Source organism: Dasypus novemcinctus, chromosome 5 (genome assembly GCF_030445035.2).
Source record: "Dasypus novemcinctus isolate mDasNov1 chromosome 5, mDasNov1.1.hap2, whole genome shotgun sequence".
Lineage (NCBI taxonomy): Eukaryota > Metazoa > Chordata > Mammalia > Cingulata > Dasypodidae > Dasypus > Dasypus novemcinctus.
In genome coordinates, this window is record NC_080677.1 from 117619619 (window position 1) to 117645230 (window position 25612).

At 38.0% G+C, this 25612-nt stretch overlaps 1 protein-coding gene across 5 annotated transcripts in view; it reads left to right on the plus strand.

The window, feature by feature from the left end:
• AKR1D1 (aldo-keto reductase family 1 member D1) overlaps positions 1-19077 on the plus strand; it is a 67524-nt gene extending 48447 nt beyond the window's left edge. The window contains exons 6-9 of one of the 5 annotated variants that reach the window (XM_058297434.2): positions 6104-6213; positions 7014-7179; positions 10114-10217; positions 14238-14269. In XM_058297434.2, the coding sequence (XP_058153417.1) occupies positions 6104-6213; positions 7014-7179; positions 10114-10212 (375 nt within the window). In that variant the 3' untranslated portion in view covers positions 10213-10217; positions 14238-14269. Of the gene's footprint in view, positions 1-6103; positions 6214-7013; positions 7180-10083; positions 10218-14237; positions 14270-15886; positions 15970-18352 lie in introns of those variants that run through there. The other 4 variants (XM_058297433.2, XM_058297431.2, XM_058297432.2 and 1 more) reach the window with 4 other exon arrangements.
• The last annotated feature ends 6535 nt before the right edge of the window (positions 19078-25612 follow it).

Consider the following 25612-nt stretch of genomic DNA (forward strand, 5'->3'; position numbering starts at 1 on the left):
CAGCAGAAATGTTTTCTTACCAAGATCAGCTGCCATGTGGTGAAACAAGATGGCTACCACTCTCTGCCGAGGTCTCTGCCTTTCCCTCCGGAATCTACTGTCTCCTCCAGCTCAGCTGATGGCAATCAGGGATAGGGCTTGTCCCTTACTGGCCTCCTCTCTCAGTCTCAGCTACTCTGCTTTCTTCCCAAATTCAGCTGTGATGTATCAGGCATATGGCTCATCTCTCTCTTAGCCAGCTCTTTTGAGCCTCTTCTGTCCTTGAGCTCAGCTGTGGACAAATCTGGAGTACTTTTCTCACATTGCAGCATCAAATATGGCAGCTTCCTTTTCCTGTGTGTGCATTTATATCAGACCCAGCAAGGGGGTGGAGACCTAGGCTGGCTCATGCCTCATTGACATAATCCGAACCAAAGGCCCCATAGGAATGGATTAGTCAAAAAAACATAATCTTTCTCTTTTGGGGATTCATATAAGAATGTCAAACAGTCACAGTGGGGAATGTAAAATGATGCAGACACTGTGGAAAACAGTGAGATGGTTCCTCAAAATATTAAACATAGAATTGCCATATGATGCAGCAATTCCACTCCTAGTTATATACCCAAAAGAATTGAAAACACATACTCAAACAGACATTTGTATACCTATGTTCATAGCAGTGTGTTATTCACAATTGCCGAAAGGTAGAAACACTTTTTGTCCATCAATAGATGAATGGATAGATAAAATGTAGTATAGGCATACAATGGAATGTTATTTGACCATAAAAAGGAATAGAGTTTTGATACATGCTACAACATGAATGAACCTTGAAAACATTATGCTAATTGAAATAAACCAGATACAAAATGGCAAATATTGTGCATTTCCACTTATTTTAAATAAGGAACAGCAAATTCACAGAGAAAGAAAGTAGATTAGAGGTTACCAGGAATTGGAGTGAGGATGGGATGGAGGGGTGGCGGGTTAGGGGAGATGGAAGTCATTGCTTATTGAGTACATAGTTTCTGTTTGGAGTGATGAAAATGTTTTTGAATGGGTAGTGATAATGGCAGCATAACTTTGTAAATATAATTGTCTTAGTTTGCCAGGCTATTATGACAAATACGATACAATGGCTTCATGGCTTTGAGGTTAGAAGTCCAAAATCATGGTATTGACAGAGCTTGCTTTCTCCCTGAAATCAATAGCATTCTGGTGCTGCCTTGCAGCAATCCTTGGAGTTCCTTGGCTTCCATCTCTGCATCTCATCACATGGTGATCTCTCTCCTTGTATCAGCTTTTCTGGCTTCTGCTGACTGCCAACTTCTTCTTGAGTGGCCTTCTCCAACTTCTGGTTTCTGGTTTCTTCTCTTTAAAAGAGCTTCAGTAATGTGGATTAAGACACGCCCTCATTCAATTGGGCCACACTTTAACCAAAAATGGCATCTTTAAGAGATTCTATTTATGATGACTTCACATCCATAGGAATAGGGATTAATTTTAAGAACATCTCTATGTTGGGATACATAATTCAATCTACTGCAATAATTAATGCCACTGAATTATACACTTAAAAATTGATAACAGGCAAATTTTGTATTATATAGGTTACCAAAATAAAGTAATAATTCAAAAAACCCAAAGTGTTTAAGAAGAACCTTTGAGAAGAACCTTGTTCACACACATATTTTTAGTGTAGGAATCAAGTATATATCTTGTCAATGAGATGCTTAAACTTAAAGTAGGCTTGCATTTCGTGGTACAAAGAATGTTCAGTCAAAGAGACAAACTTCATCTTTAAATTTAAATTTTATTCATGCTTCATCTTTTTAAAAATACACAGATATTTTATAGGTAAGGGACAGGGATCTTCTGCAACATGTCACTTCTACTTCCTAGTACTGGTAATATGAACCTTGAGGTTATGTGTGTGTGGTAGTTTGGTATTATTGATGAATTCCATAAAGAAATATTGGATTATGTTTGTAAACTGGTCTTTTTCCCCTGGGCATATTAGATTATATTGGATTCAGAGGTTTACATAATTATGTAAACCTCTTGTTCCAGTAGGATGGACATTAAGTCCCTGCCCCTTGGTGGGTTGAGACTTACAGATAAAAGGCATGGCAAAGGACAGAGTTGAGGGTTTTTAATGTTGGAATTTCGATGTTGGAGTTTGATGCTGAAGCCTTAAACTGGAGCCCTGGGAAGTAAGCACACAGAGGAAAGAGAAGCAAGCCCTGCAAAGAGAAGAATCCTGAGACTGGAAAGAAGCAAGCCCTGTGAAGAGAGGAACCCTGAGCCCAGAGAGAAGCAAGGCCTGGGAAGAGAGGGAACCAGGAAGCCTGAACCCTGGCAGACATCAGCAGCCATCTTGCTCCAACACATGGAAATAAACTTTGATAAGGGAAGCAAATTATGCTTTATGACCTGGTATCTGTAAGCTTCTACCCCAAATAAATACCTTTTATAAAAACCAACCAATTTCTGGTATTTTGCATCGGTACCCCTTTGCCTAATATATAATTTGGTACCGGAGAGTGGGGTCATACTTTTGCAATTACCAAAATGCTGAAATGGTTTTATAAATGGCTTTGGGGTATTTTTTGGAGGAATTGTCAGATGCTTGATGGAAAAGGCCTAGATCACTTTGAAGAGACTGTTGATAGCAATATGGATGCTAAAGAGACTTTTTCTGATGCCTTAGAAGTAAATGATGAAAACTATTATTGCAAACTGTAAGAAAGGCGATCCATATTTTAAAGTTGCAGAGAACTAGCAAGATTAACTCCTGGTGTTTTATGGAAGGAAGAATTTGAAAATGGTGAGCCTGGGCATTTAGCTGAAGAAATTTCCAAAGTAAACCAAGAGAATGTGGCTTGGCTTTTGCTTGCAGCTAACAGCAAAATGCTGGACAAGAGAAATAGCTGAGGACTGAACTGTCAGGCACAAAGAAAACAAAAACTGATTCTGGAAATTACAAGCCTCTGGAAATCAAGCTCGCAGGTGAAAGTACCCTGCTGGAGGACTGAACTAAACTTGGAACTTGTAAATCAGGACTGAAGATGTAGTTATGTCAGTAAGACTTCTGGAAAGTCTTACTGTCTGATGGCTTGGACCCCTGCTTCCTGCATGCTAAACCAACAGACTTTTTGAGAGAGCTGTATGAACAAAACCATACTCAGCCTGGAATAAAAGGGACATGGAAAGGAGAGATTGAAGGGGAAATGACTTCAAGAGGACAACCATGGAAGCTGAGATCTGGAATTAAGGCATCACCTTGGGCCAAGAGAAGAACCCCAACCATGTGTACAGAGAAGATGAGTTTGCCCCAGCAGTTGAAGAGGGTGGATATTCCTGCCCAATGTTCTGGGAGAGTTTTGCTGCCCCAGGGTACAGAGAGGGTGGAGCACATTCCCCAAGCATTAGGGTGGTTAAGGTCAGCACCCCACAGGTCTGGAAGGGGTGGACCTGTCCTCCATGGATTAGGGAAGGCCAGGTGGTCAACTCATTGCTCTGAGAGGGTTGAGCCTGTATGCCAAAGTTTAGGGGGAATGTTGTCTTCCCATCATTGTTCTAGTGGTGTTAAGACCCTAACCCAGGGAAACAGATGTGGCTCAACCAATTGGGCTTCCATCTAGCACACAGGAGGTCCAGGGTTCAATGCCCAGGGCCTCCTGGTAAGGGCAAACTGACCCACGTGGTGAGACAACCCATGTGGAGTGCTGGCCCATGTGAGAATGCAGCCACCCTGCACAGGAGTGCCAGCATATGCAGAGAGCTGGCACAGCAAGATGATGTAACAAGAGACACAGAGGAGAGAAAATAAGACAAAGCAGAACAGGGGAGCTGAGGTGGCGTGCAAGAGAGTAATCATCTTTCTCCCACTCCGGAAGGTCCCAGGATCAGTTCCTGGAGCCACCTAATGAGAATACAAGCAGACACAGAAGAACACACAACCAATGGACATAGAGAGCAGACAATGGTGGCAGGGGCAGGGAGGAATAAATAAAAAATAAATCTTAAAAAAAAAAGGACACTAAACCAAAGATTGGGTAAAGTGAGGCAATCACCCCAATGTTCTTGGAGGGTGAGGTTTGGAGTTTGGTAGACACCCAGATGCTTGATGAGGGTGGAACCAAGAAAATGGCCATTGGGCAAGCCTGTGGAAAGGCTGGATTCCCATAAAGCACCAAGGAGAAGAAATTATCATCTTAAGAACGACTCTCAGACTTTGACATCTAATTAAGCATGTCCTGCGGGTTTATTGAAATGTAGAGGACCTGTGACTCAAGTTTCCCTCCCAATTTCTCCTATTGTTATGAAAATGTTTATCCTTTTCCCATTTGTGTATTGGAAGCAGATAAATGGTTTTGTAAGTTTCAGAGATCTACAGCAGATGGGACTTTGCCCCAAGACAAACTGTATTTCTTTAAATTGATTATGATATGATTTAGTACTTGCATTGTTTAGCTGATCTAAGGTTTTGGGTTCTTTTTTTTTAAGATTCATTTTATTTCTCTCCACCCCCGCCCCCACCCCCCCCCCCCCCCCCCCCCCCCCCCCCCCCCCCCCCCCCCCCCCCCCGCCCCCCCGCCATTGTCTATTCACTGTATATTCTTCTGTGTCCGCTCACACCCTCAGTGGCACCGGAAACTGCATATCTTTTTCGTTGTGTCATCTTGCTGCGTCAGCACTCCGTGTGTGGTGCCACTCCTAGGTGGGGCAGCTCTCCTTGCATGGGGGGGCACCCCCACATGGGGGCGCCCCTACATGGTACAGCATCTTTGCACACAGCAGCTCTGCACATAGGTCAGCTCATCACATATGTCAGGAGGCCCTGGGTATTGAACCCTGGACCCTCCCATATGGTAGGTGAATCTCCATAAGTTGAGCCACATCTGCTTCCTGATTTAAGGTTTTTTTGAATATTGTAATGTCTTTTTGGATTTCAGAGGGTGGAAAGTAGCAGTTTGATTTTATTGATGAATTCCATAAAGAAATATTGGATTATGTTTGTAAACTGGTCTTTTCCTCTGGGTATATTAGATTATATTAGATTCAGAGGTTTACTTGATTAAGTAATCATGTAAACTTCTTGTGCCAGTAGGACAGATGTTGAGTCCCTGCTTCTTGGTGGGTTGGGACTCGCAGATAAAAGATATGGCAAAGGACAGCACTGAGTGTTTTAATAACAGAGTTTTGATGTTGGAGTTTGATGCTGAAGCCTTAAGGTGGAGCCCTGGGAAGTAAGCACATGGAGGAAAGAAAAGCAAGTCCTGGGAAGAGAGGAATCCTGAGCCTGGAAAGAAGCAAGCCTTGGGAAGAGAGGAAACCAGGAAGCCTGAATCCTGGCAAACATTGGCAGCCGTCTTGCTCCAACACATAGAAATAGACTTTGATAAGGGAAGTAACTTATGCTTTATGGCCTGGTATCTGCAGCTCCTATCCCAAATAAATACCCATTTTGAAAACCAACCAGTTTCTGGTATTTTGCCTCAGCACCCCTTTGGCGACTAATATAGTATGTAATGAAAAATTGTATTTGCTAGAATGTTTACTATAGTTAATTGGGTTCATTCACTTAGAGTTTTACAGTATGATTGTTATACAAAATTTGTTCACCAACTATTTTGGAATTAACCCATAGATGACAAATCTCACTAGCCTTGTTTTAATTAATTTCATCAGTACATAAACAATATAAACTTTCTTGTTAGGAAAAATATTTAGAACTTCCTCTTTATCCATAATGATTTTTTAAATGTATTTTTTATTTTTATTTTTTTAAGAGATACTTAAATTACATAAATATTACATTAAAAAAACATAGGGAATTCCCATGTGCCCCACTCCATATCCCTCACCCATTTTCCTACATTAAAAATATCCTTCATTAGTGTAATACATTCTTGACAATTGATGAACACGATTTGGAGCATTGTCACTAAACATGGATTATAGTTATGTTTATAGTTTATGTCTCTCCTATACAATTTTATAGGTTATCTATAATGATTTTTAATGGAATTAGTTGAAGAATTTTTAAAAAAATGTATAATTGCATTAATCTATAAGGCTTTAATTTTGTGCTCTTCTCTCCAATGCAACCACGTAGGTTGAGTGCCACCCGTATTTCACACAGGCAAAACTCATAAAATTTTGCCAACAACATGACATTGTCATTGTTGCATATAGCCCATTGGGAACTTCTAGGAATCCTTTATGGTAAGTAATGCTGTTAGCTGTGTTATCTTAAGAAAGCAACTTAACCTCCTCACGCCATTTTCCATCTATTATTAGAGCTAATAATACCTTCTTTGCGAGGTGTTATAAAACTTTATTACAATGTATGTATGAAACCACTTAACAGAGTCTAAAACATGGGAAATGCTCAATAAATGTTTGTTTAAATATTATTTGAGACATAGTTCCCATGGTATATTTCAAAATTTTTTATTTTTTTAATCTCTTTCCAATGGTGACACTTCTACTGCGATGTGTTCCACAGACCAAAGTGGAACACTTTCATCTCCCTGACTTCCCCTATATGTCTATTTCTGACCTAGCTCTCCCTCTAAAACTCATTAAGGAAGCCATAGCTATCCTCTGAAAGTGGGAGCTTTATAAACTTGCCTCTCAACTGTATACTTAACAGTGGTTAAAATGGGAAATTTTATCTTGTATATATGTTAACCATAATATAACATTTTTTCAAAGTTAGAGTAACACAAGATGGTAATAGCAAAACATTGTAAAAGTCATTATACCACTAAAGTGTTCATATAAAAATGGTTGAACTATATTACTATAATGTTTTAAAAAAATAAAAAACCTTGCTTCTCTCGGCCTGCCCAACTCTTCATTCCATGAGTACTCTGCACTCAGAGAAATTGGTTACAGTAACCTGAAGTGTTCTGGAAAATGAGGAGGTCAGTGGGAGATACAGAGGAGAATGACTGATTAGTGGTTAATCAGGGTTTTCATTACCCAAGCAAAATATGACACATGTTTTGGTTTTTCAAAAGGGTGAATATATCTTCTCCACCTTTGTTAAAAGATGAACTTTTAAACTCAGTGGGGAAAAAATACAATAAAACAGCAGCTCAAATTGCTTTGCGTTTCAACATCCAACGAGGGGTGATTGTCATTCCTAAAAGCTCTAATCCTGAGAGGATCAAAGAAAACTTCCAGGTAAGAGAATTGCTTTTGGAAACATGAAAAGGAAATTTTCTGATTGTCTTAATAAGAAACTTGTAATGGCTCATATTTTCTTTTATAAAAGATCCCCAACCCAAGAGGACATTATCTGGATTTAAATTTAGCTGAATTTGAGACAATTCCCAGTACCTCCAGGATTACTTTGCTGTTTGTACATTATCCAATGCCCTTATTTCTCCTCTTTCCTTATCTATTGACTGTTGACACTAACTACTCATTTCTCTACCAGCACAGTAGGAATATACTATATATAAAATTTGAAATCTGTAATAGTAACATTCCAACTTCTTAAAAGTTCTGATAAAAATTATAAATTGCCAATATTCCCTCTATATGCAATCTGTGACCAGCATTAGGACTTCTGGGTGAGAAAACAGACCACTGGACAAAGGAATGACTAGCTACTCTGCTACTACTAAAGACTAAACTTCTAGAATAAAGACAACCCTAGAAAAACACCATATCAAATTCATCAGTTACCCAGCAGTTTATAATTTGTTTCAAAAGTAAATTGTTTGCTCAGCCATACTTACAATTAAAGGTAAATATCCCTAGTATTTATCCCTAGTATTTCCTATCTCGATAGGAAAAATATTAAAATGTTTGATTATATGTGGGAAAGCAGGTACTTTCATACTCTATTAATAGAAACATTAATGGTCATATGGTTTGGGAGCGGGGAATGCCACTGTTCCAAATTCATCAAAGTTTCAATTGCACATATGCCTTGACCCAGAATTTTGTCCAATACTTGTATTTGCACACACATGCACACACACAGATGTTTATTGCAGTATTGTTTATAATAAAAACTGGAAACAACCTCCAATAGGACCTTTTAAAACAAATTACATTTGTAAAATGTAATATTATGTAGTCATTAAAAAGAATAAAATAACAATGTAAGTACTGACATGGGAAGATATTCATGATATTAGACAATTGTAAAGTCAGAGCTCTTTTGTTACCACATGACAGAATGCAACTCAGACTTAAGGAAAAAGAGACATAGTTATTAGCTCATATAACTGAAAAGTCCATGAATAAATTGGACATGGCTGTACAAAGGTGCTCAGATGATTTAAAAAGGGATTTAGCTCCCCTCTCCCCTCTGCATTTCCCCATCTCTCTATGCTGATTTCATTATTAGATAAGTTCTTTCTACATAGTGGCACAGACAGTCCTGAAAGCTCCAAGATAGTCTGTTATTCAACAATGATGATCAAAGAAGATAGAGACATCCTCTCTGCCAGGTTCTATATCAATCTTTGATCGACCTTTTTGGGTTATGAGCCCACCTCCATAATAATCATCAAATATTGAATAGGATAACCTGATTGGTCTCTTGGTCTATATCCCTATTCTTGTGTTAGAGTAGGTGAAGGCAGTTGATAGACAGCCCCACTAGGTGGAGGAAGGGTGCTTCATGAAAGGAAAAAGGTGACACCATTATTAGCAAGGAAGCAAAACAGTTATATTAACTACTACTAACAATACTCTAATATTTACCAAAATATCTCATATTGTTTTCAGTCATCTTAAAAGATGGCTAATTAGTAGGTGATCAAAAAGTAAAACAACATGAATTTTGATAAACCTGAAACAAATGCTTTCATGGATTCCTAATTTTACTGTTCAGAAATTGAGAGTAATTACTACTGGACTTTGTAAAGAAGGCTAAAACCTATGGACTTTATGGCACTCAGCTAGTCATAATTCTGCACCAAAGACAATGCCATGTTACTTAAATTTTGCAACTAATTCTATTATATTCTATATATTTCCCTAACTCTAAAAATAAAGGAATGGAAACCAGAGACTTACATGATCAAAGAGAAAATATAAAGGGTACAGATTTACAAGGAAAATGAAAGGGAACATCACAACCAAGTTCCACTCTTTGGGCACAGACTAAACTATAACCAAGCGTTTTGTTGGGTATTTTGATAGTTAGGCTAATGTGTCAACTCGACCAAGTAATGCTGCCCAGTTGTTTGGTCAAGCAATCATTGGACTAACTGTAATACAAGGAGATTTCATGGACCTTAGTCATCAGTCAGTTGATTGCAGAGATGATTGATTACACCTACATTCAACTGAGGAGATTGTTGTCATCAATGAGTATCTTCTCATCTGTAGCAGTTTGGATTATGTTTGTAAACTGGTCTGTTCCTCTGGGTGTGATCAATTTATGATTAGGGTTTTGATTGGACCACATCGGTAGGGCATTGAATCCCCACCCACTAAGGGTAGAGAAAACCACATGATAGAGAAGAGAGTTGGAATTTTGAGCTGGAACCTGGGAAATGAACACACAGGAGAAGAACACAGAGAAATAGAGATGGCTCCTTAGACATGGCAGAAGCCCCGGGGAGAGAGACAGAGCCATTTACCTGATAGTCTACAGCTGGCCTTGTGAAGAGAGCACAATAGCTGAGCCCAGAGAGAAATGGAGCCCTGGGAAGAGAGGAACCCAAGAAGCCTAAACTCTTGGCAGACATCCACAGCCATCTTTCCCCTACATGTGGCAATAGACTTTGGTCAGAGAAGTAACTTATGCTTTATGGCCTGGTAACTGTAAGCTTCTACCTCAGATAAATAACCTTTATAAAAGCCTACAGATTTCTGGTATTTTGCATCAGTAACCCTTTGGCTGACTAATACATCACCTAATAACTTAAAGGCCTTAAAAGGAGAAGTGCGTTCACCATTCAGAGAGAGAATTCCCATCTCTACTTCAGATAGCCAGCTTGTCCTGGAAAATTTAACGAGGACATTCATTTGAGTCCCTGGTTTGCAGCCTGCCCTATGAAATTTAGATTTGTGCATCCCCATGGATGTGTGAGACAATTATATAAAATCTCGTACTATTTACAGATCTCTCTTGTTGGTTCTGTTTTCCTGGAGAACCCTGAAATTAGGTATCAAGCCAAAAAAAAAAAGAAGAAAGAAAGAAAGAAAGAGAGAGAGAAAGAAAGAAAGAAAGAAAATTATGCTCTTTTATGACTGAGGTAAAGAATATTTTTAATGAATGGTAAAGATAAAATATAAACCTTAAAGAGAAAATTAAATATTTTGACTACTAAAGAAGTAAATGTCAGAAAACTAAAAAATTACATTTAAAAAGTTAAATGAACCATGAATTTAAAAACAAAAACTAGACACAAAGGCAAAAAATGAGGAAAATTAATAAAGAGGCAGAATATTTTAAAAATTAAAATAAGAAATAAAACGTAAATTTTTATACCACTCACTCTTCAGACTTGTTGCCATCATCCATTGACCCCCATTTCTTGAAGTTTTATTCTCCTGACTCACTGCCCCTTTCTAACACTCCTCTCATAACTCTTGATGAATTCAGTGTCCCCATAGACAATTCTCCCAATATACTGGCCTGACTGTTCCTTGACTTCCTTTCTCCAATGATCTGGTCCTGTACACTTGAGCCTCTAAATTCCATGGCCATACCTTAGAACTTGCAATTACTATGAATTATTAACTCCTCCATAATCTCAATTTCAAACATTCCACTGTCTCTCCTCCACCTCATATCTTTCTGATTCATTACCTCTAGTATCCAACTCTACTTGGATCTATAATCAAGTAAATCTACCACCTTTTCTCTGGTTAGGGCTGGAACATTTCTTTCTCCTGGCTAAGCTATATGGTCTATCCATCCCTCCTTAGTTCTGATGCATCTTCCTTTGACCAAAAAGGCCCACAACTACAATATTACTCATTATAGCCTCTCTTATACCTTCTGTATGTTCCAACCAAGACAGATTTGCTGTAGACGTTGGCCATTTAATATGAAAGCAGTCTAATCTGTTAACACCCTAGTTAAACTATACTGGAAGCTCTAATACTTAGACTAAATCTCTTGCTGGTATTCTCAGATAGTTATGAGTTTGTATATTTCATATGAGTTTGTTATAATTTCCTTTTGCCTCCTATGTGTCTTGATGGTAGCCACGCTGACTTCAAATGCAAATACTGCTACATGCATGGTGTGACTTTCACCATGGTGTGTTTAAGAATGAGAGTGGGATGTGAAGCGGGGGTTAAAGACCTTTGCCTCAGGATCAGATTAAATCTCCCTTATGGATAACAGATGGGATTCCAAAAACAGGCTAACATCTTCCAGTAAGAATAGGGTGATGAAGGAGGCTATGTTTCTCCTCCAACCTACACAATTAATTCCGTTGATTAGTGCTGATTCTGCCTATGCCTAAAGCTAGACACAGCCCCAAAGTGGAACCTTCTTGAGCATAGGTTATTACATTAACCCTCCAGAGTTCAAGGGATTCCATTTTCCATTTAGTTTGAGAGATAACAGCTGGAATGAGCTTTCCTCCACTATTAAGAATCTTGATCGAGCAAGTTAGGATGAATACTGCTCTCTTGCCTTTCTTTCCTCATATACTCACCCTCTTACCTGGTCTAAATTTCACAGTTAATCATAACAATCATTCCCTTGCACCCACTTGCAATTCTCTTGCCACAATTGCTCTTTATTAAGCTGCTCTCTTCTCCATCTATTTTATGCCAGCACACCCACCTAAATGTGGTCAGAGATATCAAACAGGCTCTTCTTAAATGTATTATCACTAACCTCAGTTAAGCTCTTAATGCTGCCTGGCAACCATGCAATATTCTCCTAGTTTTATAGTTCTCTTCCACTCTCCCAGACAATATTTTTTATATTTTTCCTTTTCTCCCTTTTTCTCTAACCTTTAATATTTGTTTCCGCACCACCAGCTGATCAACTTGATTCCTATTCCATTGGGGAGAAATGGAAACAATCAGAAAAGAACTTTCCAAAGCTCACACTTAACATCTACTTACCTGCCTGTATCTTTTTGAATATATACAACTTGGTTTCCTGTTTCTGTGATGAAATGACCCTGCTCCTGGCTGAAGCCAAACCCCATACTTATTTACAGAGTCCATCCTATGTTTCTGAATGATAGAAGAAACATAGGTCCTTCCATTTTCCACCCACTCTCTCTTCTGCAGTATCAATTATTCCTCTCCACAACATAACACCCATCAACATACAGACATGCTGTAATCTCCAATATTAAAAAATAAAATTCAACTTAGGCCCATTTTACTCTCTATCTATTATCCATTTCTCTTTCCTTTTACAGCAAACCCCTTGCAAGAGAAGTCTGTTTTGCAGCCTCCAATTCCCTTTCCCCATTGCCCTTAAACCCATTCAAACCAATCTTTCACCATAACCACTCCACAGAAACAGCTTTTGTTAAGGTCACTGACTCCATATAGCTAGATCCAATAACTAGTTTTCAGTCCTACTCAATCTTTCAACAGCATTTAATATGGTCAACACACTCTCCTTTCTCCCTTGCCCTTCTCAGTTTCCTTTGCTGGTTTTCCTTATCTTCCTGACCTCTAAACATTTGAGTACCCCTGAATTTAATCCTTGGAATTCTTTTCTCTATTTTATTATCACTCTTTTGTGATCTTATCCACTCTGATAGCCTCAAATATCACCTATTTGCTGATGATTCTCAATTTTTTTTCTAACCCAATACTCTCACTTGAACTCCAAATTCATATATTCAATTATATCCTTGACATCTCTACTTGGTTGTATAATAGGTATCTTAAATTTAACATGTCCAAAACTGAGCTCCTGATATTCCTCCCCAAATCTGCTTCTCACAGGTTCCACCTCAGTAAATGCTAATACCATCCTTCCATTTGCTTAGGTAAAAACCCTTAGAATTATACATGACTCTAACAAATGTTCACATTTTTAAATGCTACCAGCCTAGTCAAAGTACTAATCTCTCTTCTCTGCTACTGCAACTCCTAACTGCCCTTTCTAATTCATGTTTGGACCCCTTTAGTATATTCTCAACCAACAATCAAGGTGAACTGATTAAAACATAAGTCAGGTATAAGTCACTCTGTGTTCATACCCCTCAAGGGACTTTCCCTCTCGTGGTAAAACCAAAGTTTTTACATTGACCAACTGGGCTCTCCATGATCTGCTTTCACCACTACTAGCTACCTCTCCAGTCTCCTCCTCCTCATTTCCTTCCCTCTCCATTCCCATACTGGACTCCTCAGTGTTCCTTAAGCATATTAGATACACACCTGCCTCAGGGCTGTTGCACATGCTGGTCCTTCTGTCTGAAATGAACTTCCACAGATATGCAAATAGCTTCTCCCTCACTTACATTTCAAAGAAGGCTTCCCTGACAGTGCTACCCCATCTAAAACTGCAGCCTCTCCAATACTGACCCTTCTCTGCTTATTTCTTCTCTGCACATACTACATATTTTATTTATTGTCTCTGTCCCCCTTTAGAATATAGGATTCTATATTCTATGGGGACTGGGACTTTTTTTGGATATGCTTGTTGACTGCAGTACCTCCAGCACTTAGAACAGTGTTTGGCATAGGTTATGTTAACAAAATAAATAAAATTAAGAATAGTGATAAAAGAAAAACTAAACTTTTAAAACCTCAGTAAAATTTGCCATCAGCTTGAAAAATTTTTAAAGCTTCGTAATATCCAGCACGTAAATGATATAGCAATTTTGACACTTAGGAATCAAAATTTTAAATATGAATCCCTAATTCTAGTTCTAGAAACCTATGCAACAGAAACTGAAAAATGTTCATAAAATATATGTACAAAGATGTTCATTGAAAATGAATTATCCTCAGTCACTTCGGACAATTTCTGCCATGAGAAAAAAAGTCCACTGAAATTTAAGCTATGTAAAACTAGGAAAAATAGTGCATAGAAATAATGGGGGTGGGGGGGTGGGGGTGGGGGTTGGAGGGGAGAGAGCTGGGAGTTTATCCTAAAATTGAAATAAAAAATTATGAAAGTATTCATCATTTGATATTCACAACGTTCAACAAAATTTAGATTAAATTGCATATGCACTAAATCCTAAAAGAAACAAAATGTGAAGTGTTTTTTTTAATGTGCCTGACAAAATCACATGATAGCATGGTATCTACTATATCTACTTACACAGAGTTTTTTGCAGAATGATCACACAGAGGATGATTTTGACAAAAATGTTGGAAATTCATCTGAAGAGGATTCTTTTTTTTTTTTTTAACGAGGCACCAGGGATTGAAACCAGGATCTCCTACGTGGGAAGCAGGCCCTCAACCACTAAGCTACACCTGCTCTCCTGAAGGGGAGTCTTAATTGTTAGATATTTTTTCCCAAGTCATTCTGTTTTATCTATCGAAGTAGATTTTAATTCTGTCAATTCTCACTTGTAAAAGATTTTGCTTGTAATTAAGTCAATTGACAAGGTCACCTTCCTTGACTTCATGAAATCTTGCATCTTTGGCAAGATTGGCAAATTTCACTTTGCCATCAGGTTACATTGTATTTTCACTGAATGACAGACTCATTGGGCATGACTAATTTTAATCAAAAGGGATGTTTGAGTAAGGATTCCATTTTATAAATGATTGGTTCATTCATGACTTTTTATGTTATGCAAACTTTTGATTTCTTACACAATCTCATAACCTCTAATACTTGGATAGTAAATAATCAAAGGAAAGGATTCCCAAAAAAGAGCACTTGAAATAATACAAATGTCCATCACCCATGGAGAAATGATTAAATAAATCATGTTATATCCATAGTATGAATACTATGCCGTGGTTGAATGATTAAAGTAGGTCTATCCATATATTGACATAAAAGATCACCAAGACATATCATGTGCATAAAAGAACGTTGAAGGGTAATAAAGATATGAAAAAGATACCTGCATTTTGCTCTCTTAATGTGTTGATGTGTCAGATGATTGTCTGGAAAGGGGAATAGAATTTGGGTGGTGGGTAACAAGAGGAACTTTCATTTTATATTTCATATGTGTGTATGCCTTTCTGAAGTGTTTCATTTCTTCACAACGAGCATATATTTATATGCTACCTATATAATTAAAATTTGTAAATGGTTAAAATGTATTAAAATAAAAGTTATAAGATAGGAAGATGAAATAATACAGCAAGAAAAGATAAGTTCCAAACAGAAAAGTTAAATGTTAAAATTATAAATAACCTAAATCATAAAAATGTGCATAAGGACAATTATAAAACAAGAGTATAAACAAAGTATAAAATCCAAGAAAAAGAAAACAATGAAAAAGTGATTATAAGAAAATATAGAAGAGAGAAATTTTAAATGATGAGAAAAAGGATTGAGGATAAACCAAAGCAAATGAAAATTTTAAACATATAAGGAAATGTAGAAACTAGGGACAACTAAAACAAAAAATGAAATTGAAGATGGTGGTCCAGAAACATAAGCTCAGCATCTTATGTGGAAATAATGATCCCTCACATTTGAAATTTCAGGAGACTTCCTGGACATATGTTGCTTCTGAGCACTTGGAATATCTTTCAAGAAGTCCCCACCAGGATTCTGTCAGAGACAAAAGGCTGCACAGAATGTTTGGTTCCACATTAGTACTAGAACTGAGCTAGCCCAGAACCAGCCCCCCTATTCTTACATATGCTCATAAGTCTTTGAAGGGCTCCCACTGCCATCCCCCCTTTATAACCATCCACAAGCACACTGGCCCCATAGCCCATTCCCACCACTTCCCAATTCCAAGCTTGACTCATCTCCTACCTTCAAAAACATTGTCTTCTTTTTCCGTTATATTAGGTCTTTGACTTTTCTCTCACTGAAAAAGAAATGAAGGACATTGAAGCTTTGAATACGAACATCCGTTATGTGGACCTGCTCCTGTAAGTTCTGGGAAGGGGGGTAGTGCCCAGTGGTGTTGGATTGGCAAGTTGTAACCAACAAGCTCATATACATGCTGACCTATATCCATAGAAAGCACAAGGGTAAAGGCTGGTGGGTAGCATGTTCTGAATATTAAATGTCCACTATAGGAACTTCCTACAAAACTATACTTTTAAATAAAAGATTCCTGGTACTCATTACACTTCATGACTTAGGTTAGGACAGAGCAAACTAAGGACTTTGAAGAGAATTAAGATATAGTATACATATGTTAATTTAACAGTAGCACAAATATTGAAAACACAAATTTATTTCTTCCTAAAAATCAAAGTGATGCACACATTAGAGAAAAGTGTTCAGCAAAAAATAGTTTCAGGAAGAGAGACATAAAAGTATAGTAAAAAAAGTACTGGGTTGGGAGTTAAGAACCTAGAGTTTTAGACAAATACTCCCTTTCTAACCCCATCTTTTGCTGACTTTTCAGAAGCAGATTTCCTTACATGCCTTCAAAATGTTTCCAAATTCAGCTAATCAGCTGAAGTGCTCTTTATTCTCTGTTACTGGGCCTTAAAATAAAAAAGAACCTAGTTTATATACAGTCAAATATATTTGTGTATACGCACATGCATACATTTTTTTTCTTCTTAATTATTTTCCATTAATCTTTCAAGTTTTTCACCTGGATAATCATATTCTTTTTTGCAATCTTCTCTTTAACTGAACACTTAGATAATGCTCAGGTTGTTCAAATAGTTAGGTCATGTGTCTCATTGGTCCCACTATATTCCAGGATTCAGAAAATGCTTTAACTTGATTAATACAGAATTTCTGAATTAATAAAACAGATTTCAAATATTAATTTTTCAGAGGAGGAATTATTTGACATTAAATGGCACTACCTATCCTCAAGAACAAAAGAATAAAAACAAACATATGACCTTTTCCAAAGCTAATAAATACTTATAGGTCAATAACTCCTAAGACAAAAGATGTGTGTTGAATAAAATATGAGAGAAAGTAAGATATGGACCATCCACTAACATACTTATTTTTTACAAATAGTTATTGGTGTTTTAGTTTAGTAGGCTGTGCCAGCAAATGCCATAACATGGATTGGCTTAAACAACGGAAATTTATTACCTTAGTTTTGAGGCTGGGAAAATGTTCAAATCAAGGTATTATTAAGGCAATGCTTTCTTCCCAAAGACCAGCTGCCGGCAATCCCTAGCTCCTTTACCACATGGAAAAGCACATAGCTGGTATCTGCTGGTCTCTCCCTTCCCTTCCGGGTTTTGTTGATTTCAGCTTCTTGCTTCTAGGGCTTTCTCCTCTCTCTCTCTAATTCCATCCTCTTATAAAGGACTCCAGTAATAGGATTAAGACCCATCCTTAACTGAAGTAACCTCATCTAAAGTGTTCACACCCACTGGAATGGATTAAATTAAAGAACATGTTTTTGGGTGGCACATACAACCTCAAACCACCACACTTAGTCATATTATTTGATTTGATGTTTGCTATTTGACACGTCATATTTAATACTTAATCCTAGCACCACTGGGAAAATAATTCCTCCTGCCAGGAATAACTAGAACAATCAAAAAAGAGAAACAAGTATTAGGACCCATTGACTCCTCCCCCCGCCCCCCTCAAGGAAACTACCATTTAGAAATAGTGGGTTATGATTCTTTTTAACTTATTTTCCAGTTGTTCTTTGACATTGGAAAAACCTTCTATGTTTTATATTTTAATGTAACATTCACAATACTTGCAGAAAACCGTATCTTGGATATGTTCCATGATTGGGTGTACACACACTCCAGATCTTTTACAGACTGCTTCATCATTGTTATTTAAGATATAGGTTCATAAAGATAATAATAGTAATAATAACAACGACAACAAAGGAAACTTACTTTGCTGGTCATCAACTTTCCATATCTCAAGTCTTTAACTCTCAGAAGACCTAGTAAGAAGTGCAAGTAAAAATACTGACAGAGTTTTGAAAATTAATGTCCTTGTGGTTCATTGAAATGGAAGACAACCAGTATCAGGAGAGGAGAGGGAGGAAGGAGGTGGGAAGAGGCAGGCCAATGAAGGCAGACACAACTCAGCTCCGTTGCTTTTATTCTGAGCAGAATGTTGGTGCCTTGGTAATCAATTGTACACACACATTCACACCCTCCACACTCAGGGTGCTGTTAGGGCTATAGAAGAAAGTGCTGGCTTGAGGGGGTGGGGGAAGGAGGTAAGCAGGTGAGAAATAGAGCAGAAATGGGTAAGAGAGAGGGGGGGTCTGTGAAATTACCAAAGGATGGTAGTAGCACATCTTGTGTGACTTTAAGGATTAATTTTTCCCTTTTTGGGGAATTGTTTTGGCAGGTGGAGTGATCATCCCGAATACCCATTTAATGATGAATACTGACTTCAGAGATCTTCTCAACAGATTTTCCCTCCTGTGTATCTTAGGACCTTCAGCTAAGTAGTTTCTCCACATGTGGAAATAAAAGGAGGTTTATTATCCTCTGAAGAAGTGGTGATGGAAGCATTAAGGTTTTATGTAGTTTGATTTTCATTTAGCTATATTGAAGAATAAAATGTTTAAATCTGTTGAAATAATTATTTGGAAATTATCAGCAATTATTTTATTAGATCAGTGTCTTCTGGGTTTCAGAGAAAACATGAGGCTTTAGAAAGACTTCAGAAGATAACATATAAAGGCAAATAACTGATAAATCTGGAGACTACTTTGGTAATTAAGTTCTTGAATAAGTAAGTGGGCAACAGATCATGAGAATTCAGCAACAGAGATGTGCATATTTTCAATTCAATCGGAGAAATGTATTTCCTTCATTTGCATTAGGTCACTCTCACAAGGACGAGAGGGTTATTTGAAAATTATGTTTATCTAGAACCAAATGCTTATAAATAATCTTCAGTGATCTGAAAAAATTCTGAGAAATTATCACTAAAAAAAAAAGATCTAAACTAATTGTTTCCAATATTAACAGAATTAATACATTTCTAATAATAAAAAATTAGACTGCTGTCCTCTGGAAAATATTTTGTTCTCAAGAAATAATAAAGTCTGATGATTTGTTCCACCACATTAATCTTTATTTTGTTTGCTTCAGACTCTGTTACCGAGAAGGGGAGAGAATGAGGAAAAATCATATGAATCCAACTCAAACAAAAGGCCCTTGATTAAGTTCCTACTGTAAATTTAGCATTGGGAAGAGTGGGAAGATAAGGGGTACCCTAAAAATGAACCATTTTGAGTCCTAATCCTGTTATATAAAGATGGGAATAGAAATGGTAATAGAGACCACACATATGAAATGATTTTTAGAAGACTTTGAGATTAGAAAAGGCGCACACCATTTGTCAGGAAAAAAGTATGTTGAAAGATTGGAGGAGAATAATCCTCCCTTATTTCATAACAGAGAAAGAAGGATACATTTTGAAAACAAGAAACAGGCATGTCAAGAAACTCAGAGTCTGAGATGCGTTTCTGCATTCTCTCTCCCTTTGGTTCTCACTCCTCTGAAGATTTACCTCCCTTAAGTCTCAAGGGGCATTTTGGTTATAGTGGTTAATATCTCTGGCATGAGTTATACTACAAAGGAGCTTCCCTCTTCTCTGGACACTGAGGGACCCAGCTTGTGCTCACTAATTGTGCCTTGGGGGCAGAGGTCTCCTTTTGCAAGGCATATGATTCAGCAGTCGTTGATTTTTCAAAGCATTCAGATAAGACATCTTTAATAAAACCATATTCTCATCTCTCTTTGCTTTCTACAACCTCCCTCCTGACACCCATCCCACCCCCACTGCCCCAGTTCAAACCAAGGATTTAACTGAAGGTCACAGGAAGGATCCCACACAAATCTATCACAGCACTAAAGCTTGAATGTAGACGGGTACATGGTCCAACTTCCAAAATATAATAGTTTAACCAGCTCTTTTGTCAAGCAATTCTAAATTTCTGGAGTCTTCACTTATCCTACCCCACTTCCAGGTAACTCTCTATTTCTTAGGATATTTTTAGTTGCTGGTGACAGAAACCCAACTCAGACTAGCTTAAATTCACTTAAGAGTGAATTTAGTGGCTTACAACACTAGAAAAAAGTACAGGACTAAAGTGACTTTAAACAGTTAGAGCCAGGGCTCAAAAAGCGTTGTCACAAATGGTGTCTGTTTTTTACCCTTTGGGCTAAACATTTTCGCATAGCAACCTAGATATCTCTCAACAGTTTTGGACTCTTATACAACCAAGTTAGAACCCCAGTAGAAAATGAGTCATTTATCATAGCTCTATCAAGGAAGTTCCAGGAATAACTCTGACTGGCCCAGCATACATCATGTTTGAGCCAACCACTGTGACCAGAAGTTAGGGCAGTCTGTCCAAATGGAGGGGCCTAGGACAGAAGCTCTTTCTTGTGGCTGAGAAGAGGTTGGAGAGGAATGAAACTGTAGTGGAAGCCGAGAGGATTCAGTGATCGCATATTGAAGGCTAGGACTTAGGAATCTATGAGAAGGAAGATTTATTACGACTGGCCTGGCCTGGTGGGCTCCTGTCCAAAAAGCTGAGCCCTGCGTAGAGGTTTTAGGTTATTTTTATACACACATGGTGGGGCCAGGAGAAGTTTAGAGGTCAAAAAGACTTTGTTAGTTTTTTTAGGGGTAAGCCATTTGTTTGAATACCAGCTAAGCTTGAATTAGCATATTGCCCACATTCCAGGTAAGTTTGGATTAACATATTGCCCACATTCCATCTGGATGTAACTTTGAATACACACTCAGTCTACATCTTTTCTGAATATTTAAAGCCTATAGTGCCTATATTAGTTAATTGGCTTTGTAGAAACTAGGCACACTTGGATACAGAATTAGAAAAGTTTAAATTAATGCACAGACTATACTAAAAGGAGATAGATGAGAGTGGAGAAGGAGTGCAGATAGGAAGGGTTGGAAAGGGAGTAGGTTGGGGGAAGAAGGAAGGTTCTGGTAGCCTCTGTTACTGTAAGGATGGCTATTTCCAATAGGCTATTTCCTTTCCTGTCAAGCACCACAAAGGACAAACATGTCTCTTAATGAGAAGGTAGTTTATTGCAAATGCACAAACAAGGAATTGGGGGAATTCTCCCAAAAGCAGTTTAAACTGAGAATGGGAGCTAGGGTTTTTAATGGCAAAGGAGAGGAGTAGGAGGAGAAGAAAAACAAGTAAAAAAAAAAAAAAAGTAATGGCAGAGGTCTTTTGAGGAGGGTGTGTGAAATTTCTCAATCCTGAGTTGTCTCAAGCACATCTAACTAGTTCCTGATTTCAGCAGCTAATAAACTACAGTTTAGATATTGTGTAGGCGCAAGGTCTTCATGGTTCCTTTCTCAGACAACTGCTCAAGGTATCAAACTTTTTGTCTCTGAGAATGGTTAGATTTATACCATTCTGTCCAGTTTTGCTTGGAGATGTTATCTTACTCCTGTAAGCAAAACTGAGAAAGTCTGATTCACATCCTTCAGGGAACTAAGTGCAAAGAGTAAACTTTAAAATTAGTTTAATAGAAAATCAACTCAATTAGCTTTAGAATTTTCAAAGTTGCTAAAGTGAAAAAATTTTAATAAGCACGTTTTTCAGCTATTATCTTCAGTCCCACCTGAATCACAAGGAATAGGTTCCCCCAAAAAGGGGAAAAGGATTTGTAGTGGAAGCAGAGAGGATTCAGTGATTGCATATTGATGGTTAGGACTCAGGAATCTCTGAGAAGGAAGATTTATTAGGACCAGGCAGGTCCAGCAGACTCTTGTCCAAAAAGCCAAGCCCCAAGTAGAGGCTTTAGGTTATTTTTATACAAAAGACACACATGGTGGGGCCAGGAGAGGTTTAGGGGTCAAAAAGACTTTCTTTGTTAGTTTTTTTGCGTTTAGCCATTTGTGTAAATACCACCTATGCTTGAATTGTATATCACCCACATCCCAGGTAAGTTTGAATTAACATATCGCCCACTTTCCATCTGGCTGTAATTTGAATACACATTCAGACTACATCCTTTCTGAATATTCAAAGCCTATAGGGCTTATATCACTTACTTGGCTTTCTAGAAACTAGGCACACTTGGATACAGAATTAAATAAGTGTGAATTCATGCACAGGCTATATCATACCTTTCTGAACAAACAAAATGAAAGATGTTCACAAGGATTTTCAAGTCAGAGCACTAAGTTTTAGTTCCCTCTTTCTCTCACTTTGGATTCCCCTGAAAATGATGCAGTAAGAGAAAATCTACATCAGCACTAAAAATTAAGAAGGTTTCTATCTACCTATTAGAGTGTAAATTATATAGAACTGTATAACTTTTTTTGAAAAGTCTAACTTTTCAAAAAGTTAAAAATACAATTTTCATACAGGTACTGATATGGGCTTACCTAGTTCCTGGAAAGCCCCCAAGCCCCCAAGAAACCCAAACTTAAACCTTTCACGCCAAATGCTTCTTAATCCCACCCCTCCAATACTCTCTGTATAAAAGCAACTTAAAAGACTGACTCATGACTCAGTTTTTGGACTCAAGTCTGCTGGGCCTGGCTGGCTGTAATAAACTTCCTTCCCACAAAGGTCTTGAGTCCTGGCTTTCAATACCATGATCATAGAATCCTTCTCAATGCTGCAACAGTACAAACTTTATCCTTAACAATTATCTAATTACCTCATTAATGAGGGAACCAGCAAAATGGCAAAAGAAGTAGTGAGAGAATTGGAGAAAGTGAATTATTTACAGTAACTGAAAGAATGAATGCTTGAATAAGATTGCTAAAATAGACCCCAAACCAGTTAATGTTTTGAATAGAACAAAGCTATAACCTTTTATCTTTTCTATCTGATGTAATAATTTATACCTCTCCCATCCAAGATCTATAATCATTGCTATTGAGCAAGAAATATTTATATCACTATCAGTTTTCTACAAGTTAACAACTGCCCTTACAGAACTGTAAAATATTCTTTTCAATAGTGTGCAGTAAAAGGGTGACTCAGCAGATCTGATATGTCCAAACCCTGTACATTCCAAAGAAAAGGCTTGCCCCTGTCCATCACCTGGGAGATAGCCTCTAAACCAGGGATTCTTTTTTTTTTTTTTTTTAAGATTTATTTATTTCTCTCTCCTTCTCCCCGCCACCCTGGTTGTCTGTTCTCTGTGTCTATTTGCTGCATCTTCTTTGTCCACTTCTGTTGTCAGCGGCACAGAAATCTGTGTTTCTTTTCATTGCATCATCTTGTTGCGTCAGCTCTCCATGTGTGTGGCACCGTTCCTGGGCAGGCTGCGCATTCTTTCGCGCTGGGCGACTCTCCTTAGGGGGCACACTCCTTATGCATGGGGCTCCCGTACATGGGGGACACCCCTGCGTGGTATGGCACTCCTTGCGCGCATCAGCACTGCACATGGGCCAGCTGCACACAGGTCAAGGAGGCCCAGGGTTTGAACCGCGGACCTCCCATGTGGTAGACGGACGCCCTAACCACTGGGCCAAGTCCGCCACCCTAAGCCAGGGATAATTAACCTTTTTTGTTCCAGCACTCCTTTGGCAGTCAGGTGAAAACCCTGGACCCCTTACAAAGTCCATACTATAGTGTGTATTATTTAATACATACAATACATCACACCTGCACCAATAGGTCCCCACAAGAATAATATTTTTTTGAATTTCAGTTCAAGCTCACAGACCCCTTGTTAAGAATCCCTGCAAGCCCTTGGAATATATCACCTGATAATATCTTTCTTTGCCTGGATCTTGGGTCACGCTAGATGGTTTATGCTACCAATGTCATTTCTGGTGAGGGTCTCAGTTTGACTCCTGGATGGGCTAGACACTGAATAAATAAGGTCTGCAAGTGACCAATTTTTGGTCCATATGTGTTTAATGGGTATGGCTACATCCCCATCCTCAGCTCCAGGAATGGGTATGTAACACACAACTTGGACCAATGTGAGTCATGCCAAGGACTTTTACTGGAACTTTTCATGAGAGAAATCTCTCTTTGATGTAAGCTATTGAGTGTCACCAACAGTTTACATCCTCTGACTGAGAATAAAGCAATAACAGAGTCCTCTTATGTAGAACTCCAGTAAGAGGATTAAACCAAGAAATGAAGACAGCAAAATGTAGTCTTTGACATTTGAGCCCCTAAATCCAGTCTTTTCTGATACTAGTAATATGCCTTGACTTTTCAGAAACATGTGTTAATAAAGTCCCTTTTAATCCAAGCCAATTTGAGCTGACTTTTTGGTCACTTGTGATTGTGCCATTCCAATAAGTTACCATTTTTCTTTTAAGTAATTTGAGTGGGTTTCTGTTACATGAATCTGAGGCTTCACCCACTAATAACCTGTTCTGGAGTAGGCAATGAGAAATGGAGTCAAAACATAAATTTAGATTTAAACAGGTCTGCCCAGACCTGTAGGAGATTTTGGAATTTCACTCGAGGTGACTTGGTTTCCACCGTTTTCCATTTGTCTTTATTCAAGTCTCTGGTGAGCCTCACAAGCAAGTGAGCTCTGGATTTCTGCATACTACACCTGATTCTTGGTTCTAATCCTTATTGTGCATAGCTGTTTGGGTCCTCCCCATTGGCAGCTGTGGGGACACCCAGGTTTTGATTGTACAGATCAAGTATTAAGCTATTTCTGTCATTTGGTAGAAATATGGTTTCTGTCAGGAGGCCATTGACAAGGAATCTAGATTCTGGTTGAGGCTTCTAACATTTCCTGACATTTGAAAATACAGATTTAAGAGGATTTTGGTGTTGTTCTGATTATTGGTAGATTCTTCTGTGCTTGTGCTTTTTGTGTGTATCCCCATATGATTTCTTCTAAAGTCTTTTACCAAAGAGAAGCCTTAGAACAAGGAGGATACTGAATTCCTAATATGCTTTCTTGGTTTAGTGTTCTAGTTTGCTTAAAGTTCTCAAAGCAGATACCACAAAATGTGTTGGCTTTAACTATGGGAACTTATTAGCATGTAAGTTTACAGTTTTGAAATGATAAAAAATGTCCAAATCTAGGCACCATCAAGACAATGTTTTCTTCCTGAAGACCAGCTGCCAGTGTCCTGGGACTCCTCTGTTACATGGCAAGGCACATGACAACATCACCTGGTCTCTCCCTTCTCTTTTTCATTACTTTCAGCTTCTTGCTTCAGTGACTTTCTTTCTCTTCATCTGAATTTCATTCTCTTATAAAGGACTCCAGTAAGGGGATTAAGACATGCCCTGAATGAAGTGTGTCACATCTTAATTTAAGATCCTACTCACCAAAAGAGTCTACTTAAAATGGATGCACATCCACAGGAATGTATTAATTTTAAGAAGATACTTTTCTGGGGTACATACAGATTCAAACCATCACATTTTGTATACTGAAGCCTCCAAATGATTGAAGAATTCTAAACTACTGTCTGTTTAAGATTTTTAAATAAGACTAAAGAGATTTCCATTATCATAAGAGACATGGAGACTGAAAAAAGATTTGCTGCTGTTTTCAGAAAGATGTCATAAAATTGTTTATATTTTCAATAATGATTTTCCCCTGAGGGATCTACTGCTATGTAATTATACATTTTGTTTCTTTAACTGATCAGCATTCTCAATAAGAT